This window comes from Misgurnus anguillicaudatus, chromosome 19 (genome assembly GCF_027580225.2).
Source record: "Misgurnus anguillicaudatus chromosome 19, ASM2758022v2, whole genome shotgun sequence".
NCBI lineage: Eukaryota > Metazoa > Chordata > Actinopteri > Cypriniformes > Cobitidae > Misgurnus > Misgurnus anguillicaudatus.
The window spans coordinates 25,441,086-25,456,602 of record NC_073355.2 but is presented as its reverse complement, the minus strand read 5'-3'; the positions used below and the strand labels follow the sequence as shown (position 1 = coordinate 25,456,602).

At 39.2% G+C, this 15,517-nt stretch overlaps 1 protein-coding gene and 1 long non-coding RNA gene across 7 annotated transcripts in view; one reads left to right on the top strand and one right to left on the bottom strand.

The window, feature by feature from the left end:
* Positions 1-12,087, top strand: part of prr14 (proline rich 14) — a 31,946-nt gene extending 19,859 nt beyond the window's left edge. For 4 of the 6 annotated variants that reach the window (XM_055193812.2, XM_055193811.2, XM_055193813.2 and 1 more), the window contains 7 exons: positions 720-836; positions 1,301-1,341; positions 1,483-4,020; positions 4,158-4,299; positions 8,140-8,249; positions 8,361-8,429; positions 11,633-12,087. In XM_055193812.2, coding sequence (XP_055049787.2) covers positions 834-836; positions 1,301-1,341; positions 1,483-4,020; positions 4,158-4,299; positions 8,140-8,249; positions 8,361-8,429; positions 11,633-11,957 — 3,228 coding nt within the window. In that variant the 5' untranslated portion in view covers positions 720-833 and the 3' untranslated portion in view covers positions 11,958-12,087. Of the gene's footprint in view, positions 1-719; positions 942-1,300; positions 1,342-1,482; positions 4,021-4,157; positions 4,300-8,139; positions 8,250-8,360; positions 8,430-11,632 lie in introns of all 6 variants that reach the window. The other 2 variants (XM_055193815.2, XM_055193816.2) reach the window with 2 other exon arrangements.
* A 661-nt stretch (positions 12,088-12,748) lies between these two features.
* LOC129436027 (uncharacterized) lies at positions 12,749-15,308 on the bottom strand. The gene is made up of 3 exons (XR_012359228.1): positions 14,785-15,308; positions 13,862-14,076; positions 12,749-13,401 (listed from the first exon to the last, which is right to left on the bottom strand). It is a non-coding gene; the product is annotated as an uncharacterized lncRNA (long non-coding RNA).
* Positions 15,309-15,517: the final 209 nt, after the last annotated feature.

Sequence of the window (15,517 nt, the reverse complement as noted above, 5' to 3'; positions counted from 1 at the left end):
CACACACACAGTGCATCTGACACACACCAGATGCACGAACAACCAAGAGACATGTCACGTGCACATATTCTTTTGAACGCGGAGCTTTGTCATACTGTGCGCTAACGAGCATGTCGCATGCCGCACGCGCCTCTTGGTGGTTCGTGGATCTGGTTTGTGTGTGCGTGCGTGAAACAAAAAAACGCGGTGTAGCGGAGGCTTTACGGTTACTTAACCGTGACATTTTAAAGCGCGGTTAATAGTGAAACCGGTTAATCGCTGCATCCCTAGTGCACACCAAAGCATTTAAACGCTGCTGAAACGCCTAGAGGACGCAGAATGCCAGCAGTTTTTTCAGCTGAGCGCCAGCTTTCTTCAGCTGAGCACTTTGGTTGCTGTGATACTTCTGCTTTGTTTATCAGTCGTTGTGCGATGCGCCGGTTGGTTGTTGTGATATTTGTCCTGCCCCTTCTCCACTGTGATTGGATGGCCGTGTGAAAACTGACATTGACTAGCTGAGCTTTTCACTCAAAGTTGAATATTTTTCAACTCTCAGTACATTATACACGGGAAAAAAGCGCCAGCTGCTTCCATTGGAAACAATTGAAAACATAAACACCTGTTGCGGGCGTAAAAGCTTTGGTGTGCATGCCCCCTTACTGTATTTAATACAGTTTTGAATGATGATAAGTGTATCATAATGTCAATGTCAATAGCCAGTGCTCTGTTTAATTCAACAGCTGTGACTTGGGATCAGGAAGGAGACTTGAAAGCTGCATAGACACAACAATGAGGCTCAGCCACCACAACCTCAACACTTGAGCTCATCTCCCTACAAGAGAGAGTGACACAGCATGGTATGTCTCATTGTCTCTGTGTGCAGTCTTTCAACACTACTAATTGACTTCTTTATCCAGACCCACAACTTTACAGTAACAAGCAAGTTATTGCTAGTTATATAGGTAACTCACAGCCTACACCTTAGTGCCTACCAAGACAGCTGAGTCATTGCTTAAAAGGTGTTGCTGTTAGTAGAATCATTTGAGAGTGAAGGGAGATACAGTGAACATGATGGTGACACACCTTTGTAAGTGATTCATAAAAAATGTAAATACAAAACATTAGATCGAAAGAGAAGCATGAAACCCAATGTCATGTTGTGCCCTCCTAATGTCAGGCTGTGTAAAGACTGTAGAAGATGCATTGTTGTGTTTGTAGACAGTATTAGATGTGCTTTATGGATTGCTCCCCTCCTGCTATAACTTTTCATATAGTTTCAATGTTATTTTTGGACTAACTCCCTTTTATTTTGGATTTGCAGACAAGTGTTGGCGTTGAAGCAGAGATGGAGCAATATTCAATGTGAGTTATGCATGCCTGGCTAGTGAGACATTAATAAGGCTCTGTAGCCTTCAATCAACAGCATACATGCTTTAAATATCACTTGGTTTTACCATATATTGTGGGTCTTTTTAATAATCAGTTCTTTCTTGTTTTGTTTAGAGATAATGTTGGAAAAGGTCAAATGGTATCATCATGCGAGACCCCACAGTTAGCAGGTGGCAGCTCCACAAAGGACCTTTCCCATCACCAGCAGTTAACAGAAAGGGAATCCCCAGACAGCCCTTCCCCAGTCAAAAGATGGGAGATTGGTCCATTTCTGCAATCATTCAAATCCAAAATGGCTAGCTTTACCGAGATCGTCATGAGCCCTGTCCGGCTCTTTAAGCAAGCTGAGCCGCTGTCCTCCATTGTGCTTCCTGATCAGCATGAAAAGCTCGCAATTGAGTCAAACATGGAAAGTTCAATCCAGACTGAGGAAGGAGACGTGACAAATGGTGAATGTAAGATTGAATTGTTGTCTAAAAGACCCTCAACAGAAAAAGTGCAGTGTAACACTCTTCCGAAACGGCACAGAGTTGCACAAAGACTGAATTTTGATACCTTTTCAAGTAGCAACCAGGAACCAGTATTGGAACATAATGAAGTTTATGATAATGCACAGGTAACGCCCAAAGATAATCAGATACACCGTCCATCTCTTCACCCACAAGTCATCCTTCAAGATAAAAATTGTCATACCCGTCCTTGTACACCACAAAGTCCTTATCTCAGGTCTGGATTAAAACCGTCCTCAGACAAACCTCTGAATTCTACAAATGCCATGCAATGGTCTTTTCAAGATGCTACTGTTGTGATACAACGGCTGTCAAGTACACCTAGTAGCGAGGTGGGCTGCAAATATGGTAGCGAGTCCAACGCTGTACTTGCAGATAGAACAGAAAAAACTTTCTCGAACAACCCTGAGATTTCTAGTGCTACTGATTATCATTTGAAAGATGAAGACACAAAGAGATACTACATTGAAGAGTCTTATTCACAAGCCACAAGGAAAAGTCCTAGAAAGTTGTTTAAACCTGTATCGGAAACTGGTGGGTCCACCTCAACTAAATTGGCAACTTTTGGTAGGGGACCAGTGGATGGTATGAAGAAATCACAGTCTGTAAGTGTTAACGTCCAGACATACCACTCCGTTGAAGTATCAGACCCTACAAAGAGCACTTTGGTTGGAAATGTAAGGTCAAAGAGAAGTAGAGGAGCACTTAGAACAGAGACAAAAAAAGACACTCGAGCAAGTCCGAAATGCGATTTGTGGAAAGCTGAAGAGGGAGGCCTGAGACGGGCAAAGAATAAAAAAGTCAAGGAGAGCAGCATCACTTTAGAAGAGAATCAGGAGGATATAATTTGTGTTCAGGTCAGGAAAAAGAGGAAAGGATTTTCTACCTCACAAAAGCTTCAAGATTCAAATATTCGCCTCGATACCAGCAATACTACAGATGTTGACATAAGACAATCTGTGACCTCCGAGTCTTGTGAGTCCACAGAAATTCAAGGGAAAAGAAAACATTTTCAGACTAGAAAAAATCAGAAATGTAGGATGTTACAGGCCTCCAGCAATAAAAGTGAATGCGCTGATTCAACAGAGGATGCTACAAGACATGTCTTAACTGACAGCAATACCAACATCATGAATGATTGTAATTGTGAAATTTCAAGACTGTCACAATCGCCAGACTTAAAAGACTCGGTGCAGACAAACGAGGCTGAGAAGACAAAAATACGAAAGACAAGACAGCATGTTTTTAAAAATGCGGATGATCCATCTTTGCAGAAGAAGATTCTTCGTCCAACCAGACGTACATTTAAAGATTATAGTGCAATTTCAGTAGCTGATCCAGCAGGACCTAGTGGACCTTCAAGAAAAACAGCGCTTCAAAATAAATCTATTATTTCAGCCGATTCCAGAGTTTCACTTCAGTCTGACAGAGAAAGAAAACGAAGCAGAACGACAAAGATTTTAAACAGACAAAAAAGAAAACAAGCTGAAAAAAATGAAGGAGGCAAAGACAAGGCAGAGATCCCACAAAACGTTGAAGCCATTCCAGTATTGTCATTGTCAGGTAGCGGCTCCAACCGCCTCCTGCGCAGCTACTCCTGCCCTGAAATCCCCTCCCTGTTATTCAGTGACTGTCACGTTCCCCTGTCCCATACGCATGACAGAGGTTCCACCTCACCCACCAAAAAAACACTTCCCATCCACCTTCACTCTCCGTCCAAGCGCCTACGCCGGCACACTGTCTGTAGTGTGGAGATTGAGCGTGAAATTGCCCCCCTATGTCTTCGTAAGGAGGTTTACCCTGCTAGTAGGGGTGGCCCTTCCCACTCGTTATGCCCCTCCGCACCGTTATCCCCCGCCGCCTCTTATTCTCCCTCCAACTCTCTCACAGCACATGCCTCATGTTTTTTGTCCAGTCCTTTAGCATTCTTGTCTAAAAACTCAAGCCTAGGGCGAGGTCATGATAGTGACATCGCCAATGGAAGTGCTCGTTTAGATGCCACCTCTTTTAGCTCCACTTCCTCAACACCATCCTTGTGCAGATCTTCCTTTGCATCCACTCCCACATTCTCCAGTCCTTTAACTTCCACTGTTGTCACTCCCAGTCCTGAGATACCTTCTGCCTCTGTGTCATCACTCTGCAGGTAAATTATCTGATTCCAGCCTCCGTCAAGAAGTTTATTTGCTTATCTTACCCAAAGCATGTTGTATAATGACTAGGTTTTAAACTAGGTTAAAAGTGCAGATCAGTAAATTAAATCCTACTTTCTTCATCCTCAAGTGCATTTTCAAGTTCTTCAGATGAAGAGCATGGGACTCTACAAATGGAGTGTCAGGAATCCATGGATGAAGAAAAGGCCTTCGGTCTTAAGCTCTCTTCATCCATTTCAGAAGATAAAGCATTTTCAGACTCTGAAATCAAGGTACTAGACTTGTTTACACTTCCAGTAAATCTTTCTTCTAGTTTGTTAATCGTCTTAAAGGAATAGTCCATTTTCTTAAAAGAAAAATCCAGATAATTTACTCACCACCATGTCATCCAAAATGTTGATGTCTTTCTTTGTTCCGTCGAGAAGAAATTATGTTTTTTGAGGAAAACATTGCAGGATTTGTCTCATTTTAATGGACTTTAATAGACACCAACAATTAATACTTAACTCAACACTTCAACGAAGTTTCAAAGGACTATAAATGATCCCAAACGAGGCATAAGGGTCTTATCTAGCGAACCGATTGTCATTTTTGACAATAAAAATAACAAATATACACTTTTAAACCACAATTTTTTGTCTAGATCCGGCCCTGAAAGCGTCAGCGTGACCTCACGCAATACGCCATGACGTCAAGAGGTCACAGAGGACGAACGCGAAACTCCTCCCCAGTGCTTACAAGTGTCTTGAAAGAGGACCGTTCCGATGTTGTTGTATGTGGAATGATACTAATTAATATCTTTGTGTCAGTTTATTGTTTAAAATGCTCCGAAAAATTGCGTTTTATATGTATAACACGTGACCTCCCTACGTCACTACGCATTTACGTTAGGTCGCGCTGGACCGACCTAGACGTAAAGTTGTGGTTTAAAAGAGCATTTTTTTTTCTTGTAAAAAATGACAATCGTTTCGACTCTTATGCCTCGTTTGGGATCGTTTATAGTCCTTTGATACTCCGTTGAAAAAACTGTTAAGTGTTGAGTTAAAGGGCCATTTCACCGATAGGAACATTATTCTTTATGGAAAGTGGGTCATATTTGTAGTCAAAATGTAACATAAATTTAGAATTTTGTGGCTATTTGTGACTTTAGAGCACATTTGTATGAAAAACTACAACTCCCACTATGCACCATAATGCACAGCTCTGCAAGCCACTCCCATTAATCGGAACACGGCTCAGATATGATATTGTGTACATAAATGCCACGTTAGTAAAACAAAGAAAATAGCCACCACCCCTGTGTCTGACAGACACCAATCATGATTTACTTTTAAACGTGATGATACATTGTGGTACACACAATAACACTCTGGTCTGGTTTGTAGCAAAGTCTTTTTCAAACAGTAACGTGCGGTTTCAGATCCGCAGTACAAATGTCTTTTCAAGTACTTAAAAAAGGGTATGCATTTTAAATGTTTATTTAGTTTTACGAATTTTCTTTTTGTCTTGTTTACTGTAATTACATCTGTGTTATATCGGCCTCACTGCTCTCACAATATAAACATATAAAACACCGCTCAGATATCCTATTGTGTACATAAATGCCATAGTATAACAAAGAAAATAGAAACACTCACTTTAGTCAGACGTCCGATTATTCCTGCATCCTCCACACAAACGCGTCCCCTGCACAATATCTCCACAGACGCGCTGCCTCAGCTCTTGGAGCTTGTGCTCGTAAGCCGAAACACGTCTTTGAAATAAGCACGCACAAAGTGCCCCGAAACAGTCACAAAACAAACGTTTATATCCTTATCTGATGGAGAAATGTTAAACCGAAAGCACACAGCGAGAGTCCGTCCAAGCTCATATACTCCGCAGCGCGTCTGCTCGTAAGCCGAAACACGTCTTTGAAATAAGCACGCACAAAGTGCCCCGAAACAGTCACAAAACAAACGTTTATATCCTTATCTGATGGAGAAATGTTAAACCGAAAGCACACAGCGAGAGTCCGTCCAAGCTCATATACTCCGCAGCGCGTCTGCTCGTAAGCCGAAACACGTCTGTGAAATAAACATGACCAAACGTGCGCAAAGTTGCTCTCTTGCCTGGAAACATTCACCAAACAAACCTCCATATCCTGATGCAGAAATGTTATAAAGCAAGCAGACAGCGAGAGTACAGGCAGTAGTCTGTAGAGGTCGACCGATTTATCGGCCGGCTGATTAATTGGCCGATTTTTGGCATATTAAAAAAAAATCGGCTTTGGCCGATTTTGCTGCAAAATTAGGCCGATTAATAGGCAGGCGCATCTGCGGGCACCTAAGCGTTGTTGTAGAACTCGTGACGCTGCCTCTTGTTGCAAGCAGATCGCTCCCGTTCCGTGTGTGTGCAGCCGTGCCTTGTTCACAAACAGCTTTAGTAAACGAAGGCGGGATCGCGCAAATTAAGCAGACAGTACAACAGCGCGACGGGCTTATGTCTCGCGGTGCACTGTTCGTGCAAAGATTAGGCTCATTTCGTGTGATTAATGAGTGATGATGATGATTTTTGTTTGCTTGACAGAGAGAGAAGAGCCGCGCGCGCACGCTTTCTGTCTTTAAACTGTCTCCCTGCTTTTATTACTCAAAACAAAACGGACTCGATGGCAAAAGGTCGGAAGACCAAATCATATCCACCGAGGAAATGTTTTACGTGTTGTTACAGTAACACTTTGTTTACAGTTTTGCGCTGCTCAGCCTGGATTAGAACACAGCACGTCCGATTCGCGAACTGATTCCTTTGAACGGATTCGTTTGAATGAACGGTTGAAACAACAGATCTGTCCCAACACTAAACTCACAAGACGTCACTGTCAGCACAATCAGTCACTTATAGCGCTTCAGAAATGAGAATGTAAATGTGTTTAGAAAGATTTGCCCTAAATAACAGTCTCAACCAAAAAACATAGACATTAACTATGTTAACTTTATGATGAATAAATAATTTATCAGGTCTACCAAATAAGGATTTTATCCACAAAGCAATAAAAGCCATGGTAAAAAACTGATCAAAGATGATGACAGCAGAGTGTCAGGTAATATCTGTGTCTGATAAATGCATGGTGCAGAAGAGGTTGTAAAACTCTTCAGAAAGACCAGTCATAATTTTTTTAAACTTTTGACTTAAATAGTGACATTTTTACATTTAAAATATCTGCAAAAGATGAGAACATTTTGATTATTATGTACATATAGAAAATCGGCCAAACATATCGGCCAGTGGCTGCCCTGATTTCTTAATATCGGCCAGAGAAAAAGCCATATCGGTCGACCTCTAGTAGTCTGTCCAAGCTTCTCTACGCAGCAGAGGCCGAGGCTCCGGCCTACTCCTCGACTTCTGTTCCTGGCTCATAAAGGTGCAATGAACAGCGGATTAGCGCATCACTCTTGCGAAATCACCCTCTTCCATATAATATTGATTAACTTCCATTGTTATTGTAACACGAAGTCTGGCTCGCTCCACAACGTCTGTTTAGCTTAGCTTAGCATAAAGATGGCAGCTGATTGTTTTTTTCCATCTGTGTTCATATATTTTCGTAAGTCCCACCAACTGATCTGTAATAGGTCTTTAGCGTGTGTGGGTCCCACCCATAGCCCCCACCTTGGAAAAATGAGAAATGAGTGTCTGTAGTCTTTCACCCTCGACAAAGATACAGGACTTCCTTCTTTCAATGACACAAAATTACGATTTTTACATCATTGAAAGAAGGAAGTGCCTCACTGAAATGAGTATTTCTCCTGTCTCAGGAGAAACTGAGGGAATGATGCACGACCATTCAAAAACATGACTGGGGTTCTAAAGATACAAAGCTTAATGCAAATGGGTGAAGTTTCCCTTTAAGTGGAAGGGGAGTTTACCCTAAAAACTTGACACATCAGTTTACATTTTTATACCGTTTTTAATACTATATACACATTTCCAGTATTTTCTGGATGTATTTGAAAGAGACTGAGAAACAATTATATAAAATCACTATAACATTGCAAAAACAACAAATCTAATTCTGGCATGGAGGCCTAAGACCTTTGCACAGTACTGTATATACTTATTGCATCTCTCTGTCTAAACAGACAGACAGCAAGGATGGCCAGCGAGGAAAGGTGTCTTCTATTCGTATCTGTAAAAAGCTTCCAAAACCTCAGAATAATTTAACACCTATGGGCCTTCCTAAAGCCATCAGGTATGTATCCTTAATGTATAGATGGACTGCTTGGTCATTCATTCTTATTTCTCTTGTGCTGTGTTTGCATTTAATTATTACATCAAATAAACATGTTTTGTGCTTTGCCAGAATAAAGAAGAAGGATTTCAGCTTGGAGGAAATCTACACCAACAAAAACTTCAGCAAACCCCCTGATGGGTAAGTAATGTTCTGCATACTGCTGAATTACACCTATGGCCTTGTTTATACCTTTTATTAGAATGCACTTTGGTCTATCGGATCACAAGTGCACAAGAACGACGCATGTTCATTTACACCTGGTGTTTTAATCGTTCTCTTTTGTCTGCTTCGGTCCTGATTACTTTGAGGGGAGGGTCAATGGTCGAGTTATTATAACGTTGACGTGTTTGAACTGATGCCCACATATATTATGTGAGAGTACCGCTGCTTGTTGTTAGTAAACATGCTGCACAATGTTTTGTACAAAATGAAACAAAAGTGAAAGAAACTGACAGCAGCTGCTTTAGTTTTATCAATGACAGCCTAAAGATGGCGCCGAACCCTGTGGGTTTCTGCTAGAAGTCAGGGTCAAGGTAAAATATATTGCTTGGTAAATTACACAGAAAATCAAAAGGCGAAGAGCAGGCAGTCTTTTGTGGCTCGTCAAACACATTCGACCACATGAACACCACAAAAGCAACCCAGTTTTCGGCTATCTCTGAATGTGGTCGAATGTAGACAAGCTTTTTACACCCCATTCACACCTGTATTTAGCATCATCCACTTGTGATACAATCAACCACAATGCATCTTAGACAGCCTTGAGATTATAAACAGCACTAACACAGAGAGCAGCAGACAAACATATGAAGAGTTTCGTTGCAAAACGAGATAAATCCATTTTTTTAAATTTTTGCCAAAACATGTTTATTATTATGTTATCATGTTATTATTTTGTTTTATTGTGCTACTTGGCTGTATTTTTTAAGTTATGAAGGTTTAAATCAAAACAAACCAACTGAGGTTGAATTGGAATGCAGAACCAAAAAACGCGATTTCTGAACAATTAACAAAACGGTGGTTATCTCGTTTTGCAATGAAACTCTTCATATTGTGCAGTGGAAAATGCAGAAACAGGAATATTTTAAACTTGAGTTTGCATTTTGACGTAGATTAAAGCAATAATCCCGAGAAGCAGTGCGTTACAGTGCCTTTTTATAACAGCTAAGGGGCGTTGTTAAAAACTTGTGAGCTGTTATAAAACACCACTGCTTCACGAGGCTTATTGTTTTTATAAAACTGTTACTTTATATGCATAGCATATTATTAAAAAAATAAAACATAGCAAATAAGATGCATACAATTAAATGTCTATTTTAGTACAAATATAACTTCCGCCTTACAAAGTTGTTCCTCAGAAACAAGTGTGGCGGCAACAGAGCGGTTCCCAAGCAACACAGACGCAGCAAAGACACAATGAAAGTATAATTAAAGACTGTGGTCATTTATGTAATTTATACATTAACTGTTGAAGTGTGCATCAAATATGTTTGGAATCATGCTTAACTCTTTCCCGCCAGTGCCTGACTCGAAGAAGTGTTAATTATAACAATCATGTTAATAATAACATAAAAAATGAATTAAATAAATTAATAATTTTCTGATGATTTAATTGTTGCATACAAATGTAGAACTATTCAGTTAATCGTCTTGCACATCAATGGATTAACTAAATTTGAATTGATATATGTGTGAATAATTGAATTGCCTTCATAGCTTCATTGTGTACGTTGTTGAAAAGACCGCAAATGTTTTTATGAAACTATAACATTAATACCATATTGTAGGCACACATAGTTGGTTCAATAGCCTATTCCTTTAGTATATATGTCACCAAGATATAAGCATCTGTGTGTGTATCTGAACATTTATGTGTAATAAATAAGTCGTGAAAAATAACTCGATCTGTCACTTGTTGCAAGCAGCTTGAGAGGCGGCTGTGTGTGTGTGCTTGTACAATGACGTGCAATCCCAGCTCGGTCAGCTGCCCAAAATGCGTGCTAAACTCTTATTTGTTTTGCAGTGTCTAACTTGCTTGCAGTGCGAAATCATTGTATATACAGCAGCTTCAGTTAGCAAGTGCTTTCGGTGGTGTCTTTAGCCTCCTGCACTGATTGGCTGAACTTATGACTCCCAACAAATCAGATGGGCGGTGGACAGGCATTGCTGTAGGCAACAAACTAGAGTGCCCTGTTCCGTGTTCAGACGGCTCTCACTTAATCCTTGGCTGCATCAGAGCCAAAATAGCGCATTTCAAAATTACGTTACTTTATTGTCAAATCTGCTTTTAAAATGACTGATGTCGATAATCGGCCAGATCGCTAATACACAGAGTATTTACTGTTGAGTGAATGCTTCAAGTGTTTTATAAGTGGGGTAAGAGTGCCACCAGGTGGATAATAGTGGACATATGGATTTCTGTAAAAACTCGTCATTGGCAGGGAAGCATTTTCTCTTAAAGGAATAGTCTACTCATTTTCAATATTGAAGTGTGTTGTTGCCTTGGCTGGGAATTGTTGGTGCATCCCTCTGTCGTCTGTGTGCGTGCGCGTGGGCGCTGGAGCGCGCTGCGACGCTTCGATGGCATTTGGCTTGGCCCCATTCATTCAATGGTACCATTTAGAGATAAAGTTAGAAGTGACCAAACACATCAACGTTTTTCCTATTTAAGACGAGTAGTTATACGAGCAAGTTTGGTGGTACAAAATAAAACGTAGCACTTTTCTAAGCGGATTTAAAAGAGGAGCCACATTTTATGGCGTAATGGCACTTTTGGGAGTACTTTGACTCGGCGCAGTAACACCCTCCCTCTCCCATTATGAGAGGGAGAAGGGGAGCGGACTTTTCAGGCGAGTCGAAGTACTCCCAAAAGTGATATTACGTTTGGTCACTTCTAACTTTATCTCTAAATGGTACCATTGAATGAATGGGGCTAAGCTAAATGCTATCGAAGCGTCGCAGCGCGCTCCAGCGCTTACGTGCACGCACACAGATGATAGAGGGATGTATCAACAATTCTTAGTTAAGGTAATAACATATTTTAATATTGAAAATGAGTAGACTATTCCTTTAATTTACTAGATAACACGTCAATTGTGGGGAAAGATCTGGATGTTTATTGAAATTTATTGTGCAATTTAAAAAAAAATATGATTAAAGACTGTGGTGTTTTTTCACAAATCAGTATGAAGCAACAGTGGCACAGTGATACTTAAGCTATGTAAGCGTGGGGTTACCGGGGTATTTTATCACAGTTTAGAACACATTTCAACCAATCAGAATGAAGGACCAAAATTTTTTTTTAACATCTGGTTAATTAAGCTGCTATTGTTAACTTTCAGACGTTTGGAAACCATCTTTGAGGTTCCTCTTAACCGGCGAGATGGCTCTCAGGCTGTCGTAGGTCCGAAAAAGGTAAAGCGCTTTGTTGAATTCCCTGAACTGGGTGTTGCCAGAAAGCCCAAGAAGCCTCTGGTTGTTGGGCTGGCAGGGGGTGGAGCCCAAAGAAAAGCAGGAGGGAACTCCGCGATCTCCAGAACCAGAAGAGGTGTAGGGGCGTCTTCTAAAGCGGACGATGTGCTTACTCTGCAGCAGTTAGATTCACTCCTTTGCTCCAAGCTTGAAGAACTAGACACCTGGATGGCACTCCAACAGGTTGCATGCTGAGGCAGAGATCTTGTTTGGTCTGTACCGAACAATGTGCTTGATTCTCATGCATTTTGTAACATGACATTTTGTAATTTACTGTAAATTCATTAAAGCAACATTAAAACTAGAAATTCATTAGCAGTTTAAATTCTGTTTTTGTAGGGTGGTCTGATTTGTATTTGTCTATGTGAATTGGTAACAGTGTACAGTCAGCTGTGTTCTGTTTTGTTTTATAACCTTCCAAAGGATAAGCACTTGTTTACATTATTACAATAAGCAATAGCGCTATTATTTCACCACATCAAAGTGATTTCAAAATAAGACTTCTTGCCAGAACATGCATTTAAAAACCACCCCCTCTCCGTGTATTCCAAATGAAACTCTTCTTTGGTGAAATGAATGCCTTATTATACGCTCTTATGTTGTTTGTGTGTGTGTGTTTGAATGTTTTTCATAATAAAAGAAGTCATAGCACAAAGGCCTTTACAGAGTTGCTGTGGCAGCATTGAAATTGATATTTTGCCACTGAGTTTTTTTGTGTGTTGTTCATTTAACAGCATAATGGATTCAAAGTTTCAGTGCATTCTGTGATCTTACTCAGGTACTGTAAATATAGACCAATCGTTTAGTCATCATTTGGTCTCCTTTGATGTTTTAATGATACTGCTTGTGGTGTTTAAACACAAGGTTGGTGTATAAAATAGTTTCACATGTATAGATGTCTGGGTCCTCTTTTTGGATGGAATACATTTTGCTGTTTTGTATTGTAATGTTTGTTAGTCGTTTGTAAAAATATCACAATGGAACAATTGTGTTTTGATTGTTAACACTTTTTTATGACAAAACAATGCAATGTACAAAACATTCAAAGCACAAGGTATTAAAACAGTACAAAATATTTACAAAAGCAGAATGTTAAAATGTAACTAGTTCCATATACCAATCTGTAATAGTGGTTTGTACAAAACTGTGGAGCTCTCTGTAAATGACCTAATGTTTCATTTTGATGTTGCATTATGAACATAAATAAAAACAGCTTGTCAGTAAAATTTCAGGATTATTTCATCTAATGCCAGTAACAATTCCAGAAAACGAATGTATTTGTTTAATTTTATCACATGCATTTGTTCTCATGATTGCAGTGTCAACATTGCACAATACTGATCAACTTATTAGTCGATAGTGTAGTCTGTCTATTAAAAAAAATCTAACATTTTATAATGCATTTACTTTGGTTGCTCCGGGTTTTAACAGTATCTAGTTTAAAGGTTTCGGAGTCTTAGTCTATGAAGGTCACTAAATAGGACCCTAATCCTACCAGAAGTGGAAGGATAATAATTAAAACCACCCATGCTATAATGGAGATTATTCCCCATATTAATGCTTTTTTTGAGTATTCTTTGACCTTCAGTTTCCTTTGTGTCTGATCTTCATTTTGAAGTGTTTTTCTTGTCTCTCGAGACTGGATAAAACAAAATAAAGTAGGAGTTAGATTTCCTGGTACAGTTGATTTATAGGTTAGTTTTCATATTGTGCATGAAGATATTAAGTTGTGTTATGTTTTCCCAGTTTCACACACAAGCTTAAGGCTAGTCCTAGACTGAAACAAATATTTGAGCTGTCTCAACTAAAAATAACTTGTCCTGACAGATCTCAAAATATGCCAGTGCCATTGATTTGTCTCAAGATACACACCAGTAATGTTTGTTTTCTAAGGCATGCTTATAAAAGATGCTTAATTATCTTAACTAAGGCCTAGTTGTGACTTTAGCTAAGCCTTGTCTGTAAAACCAGGCACTTGTGTTTTTTAAAAGTTAATGTTCCTAATTTCCTAAATTCCGTTTTCCTATATGTCAATTTACACAGGTTACTAATTATGATTATTGTGTGTTGATCACTCAAAAATGAGATAAAACATTTACCTTTACAGAGTACAGAAGGGACATAATGCCAAGGCATGATAGTCCACATATAATGCTGCATATGGCTAACTTTCGATGGTCCGGGTCACTGCAGATGTTATGTTGTTCATCACAGCAGACGACAGTGTGTGGGTCAGTCGTTGCATCAGCATGCTTGTCTGAAATATCATTATCCTTCTCCATTAGTTGGTTTTTACAAGCTGGATCACACATCTCTGTTCAGAATAACAAATAATTCATGTAAACATAGATTTAATGACACATTTCGATACAAATACATATTTGATCAAATATTATTCTTATTAAATGCTCTTGCATATTTAACATAAACTACTCATGGCTTACTTCAGTTTTGAACGGGTATAATACTTTCACTTGTGAATGAAAGAGCAGTGATTTAAACAAGCTGGGCAGGTTTTTGCAGGCAGATTTTTTTCTTTCAATGTTAATATGAATAGAAAGAACTTTTCATATTTCTTTTAAACAGATCCAAAACACATAGCCTACCGAGATTAAGACGGAAAATACCTTTATATATGAAAACATTTTCTTTTGGATAAAATAATCCTTTCAAAGCTTTATAGGGGAAATGAAAAATATTGTTTTGGTGCCTGAAAAACAGGTATGACTACAGAAGAGTCATATTATGAGAAACTGGCATCAATAGAGCAAGTGGTTTAAAAAAAAAAACATCACAATGCAGCTTTTGGCTGTTTACCAACACATAACAAGCTTTATAACCTGATATTACATACTATTAAAAATGTTGAACAGGGTCAACTGATAAAACTGATTTCCAGCACTCTTTTTTTGTTTTTAAGTATGATCATAAGAATAGCCGTGACATTTTTCCAGTATTTCACAACATATCAATGTATGGCCATCAGAAGAATGTCATTGTTTAAAACTCTCTCAGTACTTACAGACTCGCCCAGACTTGAGTTAACGGATGAACAGTGTGGAATTTCCGAGGTCAGACAGTAATCCAGAGTTGTTTAATAACCAAGCTTGGATGTTTTTACTCCGAAGAAAACCTGATGATCTTCGACTTGTTAGTCTCCTGCTGCTTTCAGTTTATATTAAAAACAGAACTTCAGACGTTCTGTGACATAGATGTCACAAGTGGCAACAAACTTCCTATCTTATACTTCCTCTTCTTATCAAATATATTTGCAAAATATCCAAGATAGCTGTTCAGTCCCAGTTTAGTTCTTTGAGAAGTGTGAGCAGAAAGATGTGTGGGTGAGAAACACTACCTGGCACACTGAAAAGAAACACCTCCTCATTTTCTCACCGGTCCCTCTTTCTATGACTCTCTCCCACTATGAACTCAGTACATTCTTGAGTGACGTTTATCAGTGTTTACCACACCTTGTTTCTCTTGTAGCCATGAGAAGCTAAAACAGACTTTGTAGCTGAAACTTCTTTATACATTTCCTGTGCAACTTGCACTCCTCCTATTTATAGTCACACAACTTCAAGATTCAAGTTCCTGACATGATAGCTGACCTCGCCTTGGCTTTAGTCTCTGTACTGTAAACAAAGAGATTGTGTTTGTTTAATTGCTTTGAAAAATGCATTATCTATACTGTATCATATTTTATGACAAAGTATCATATTTGATATTCCTGTTGCTGGTCAATTAGTTTATAGAAA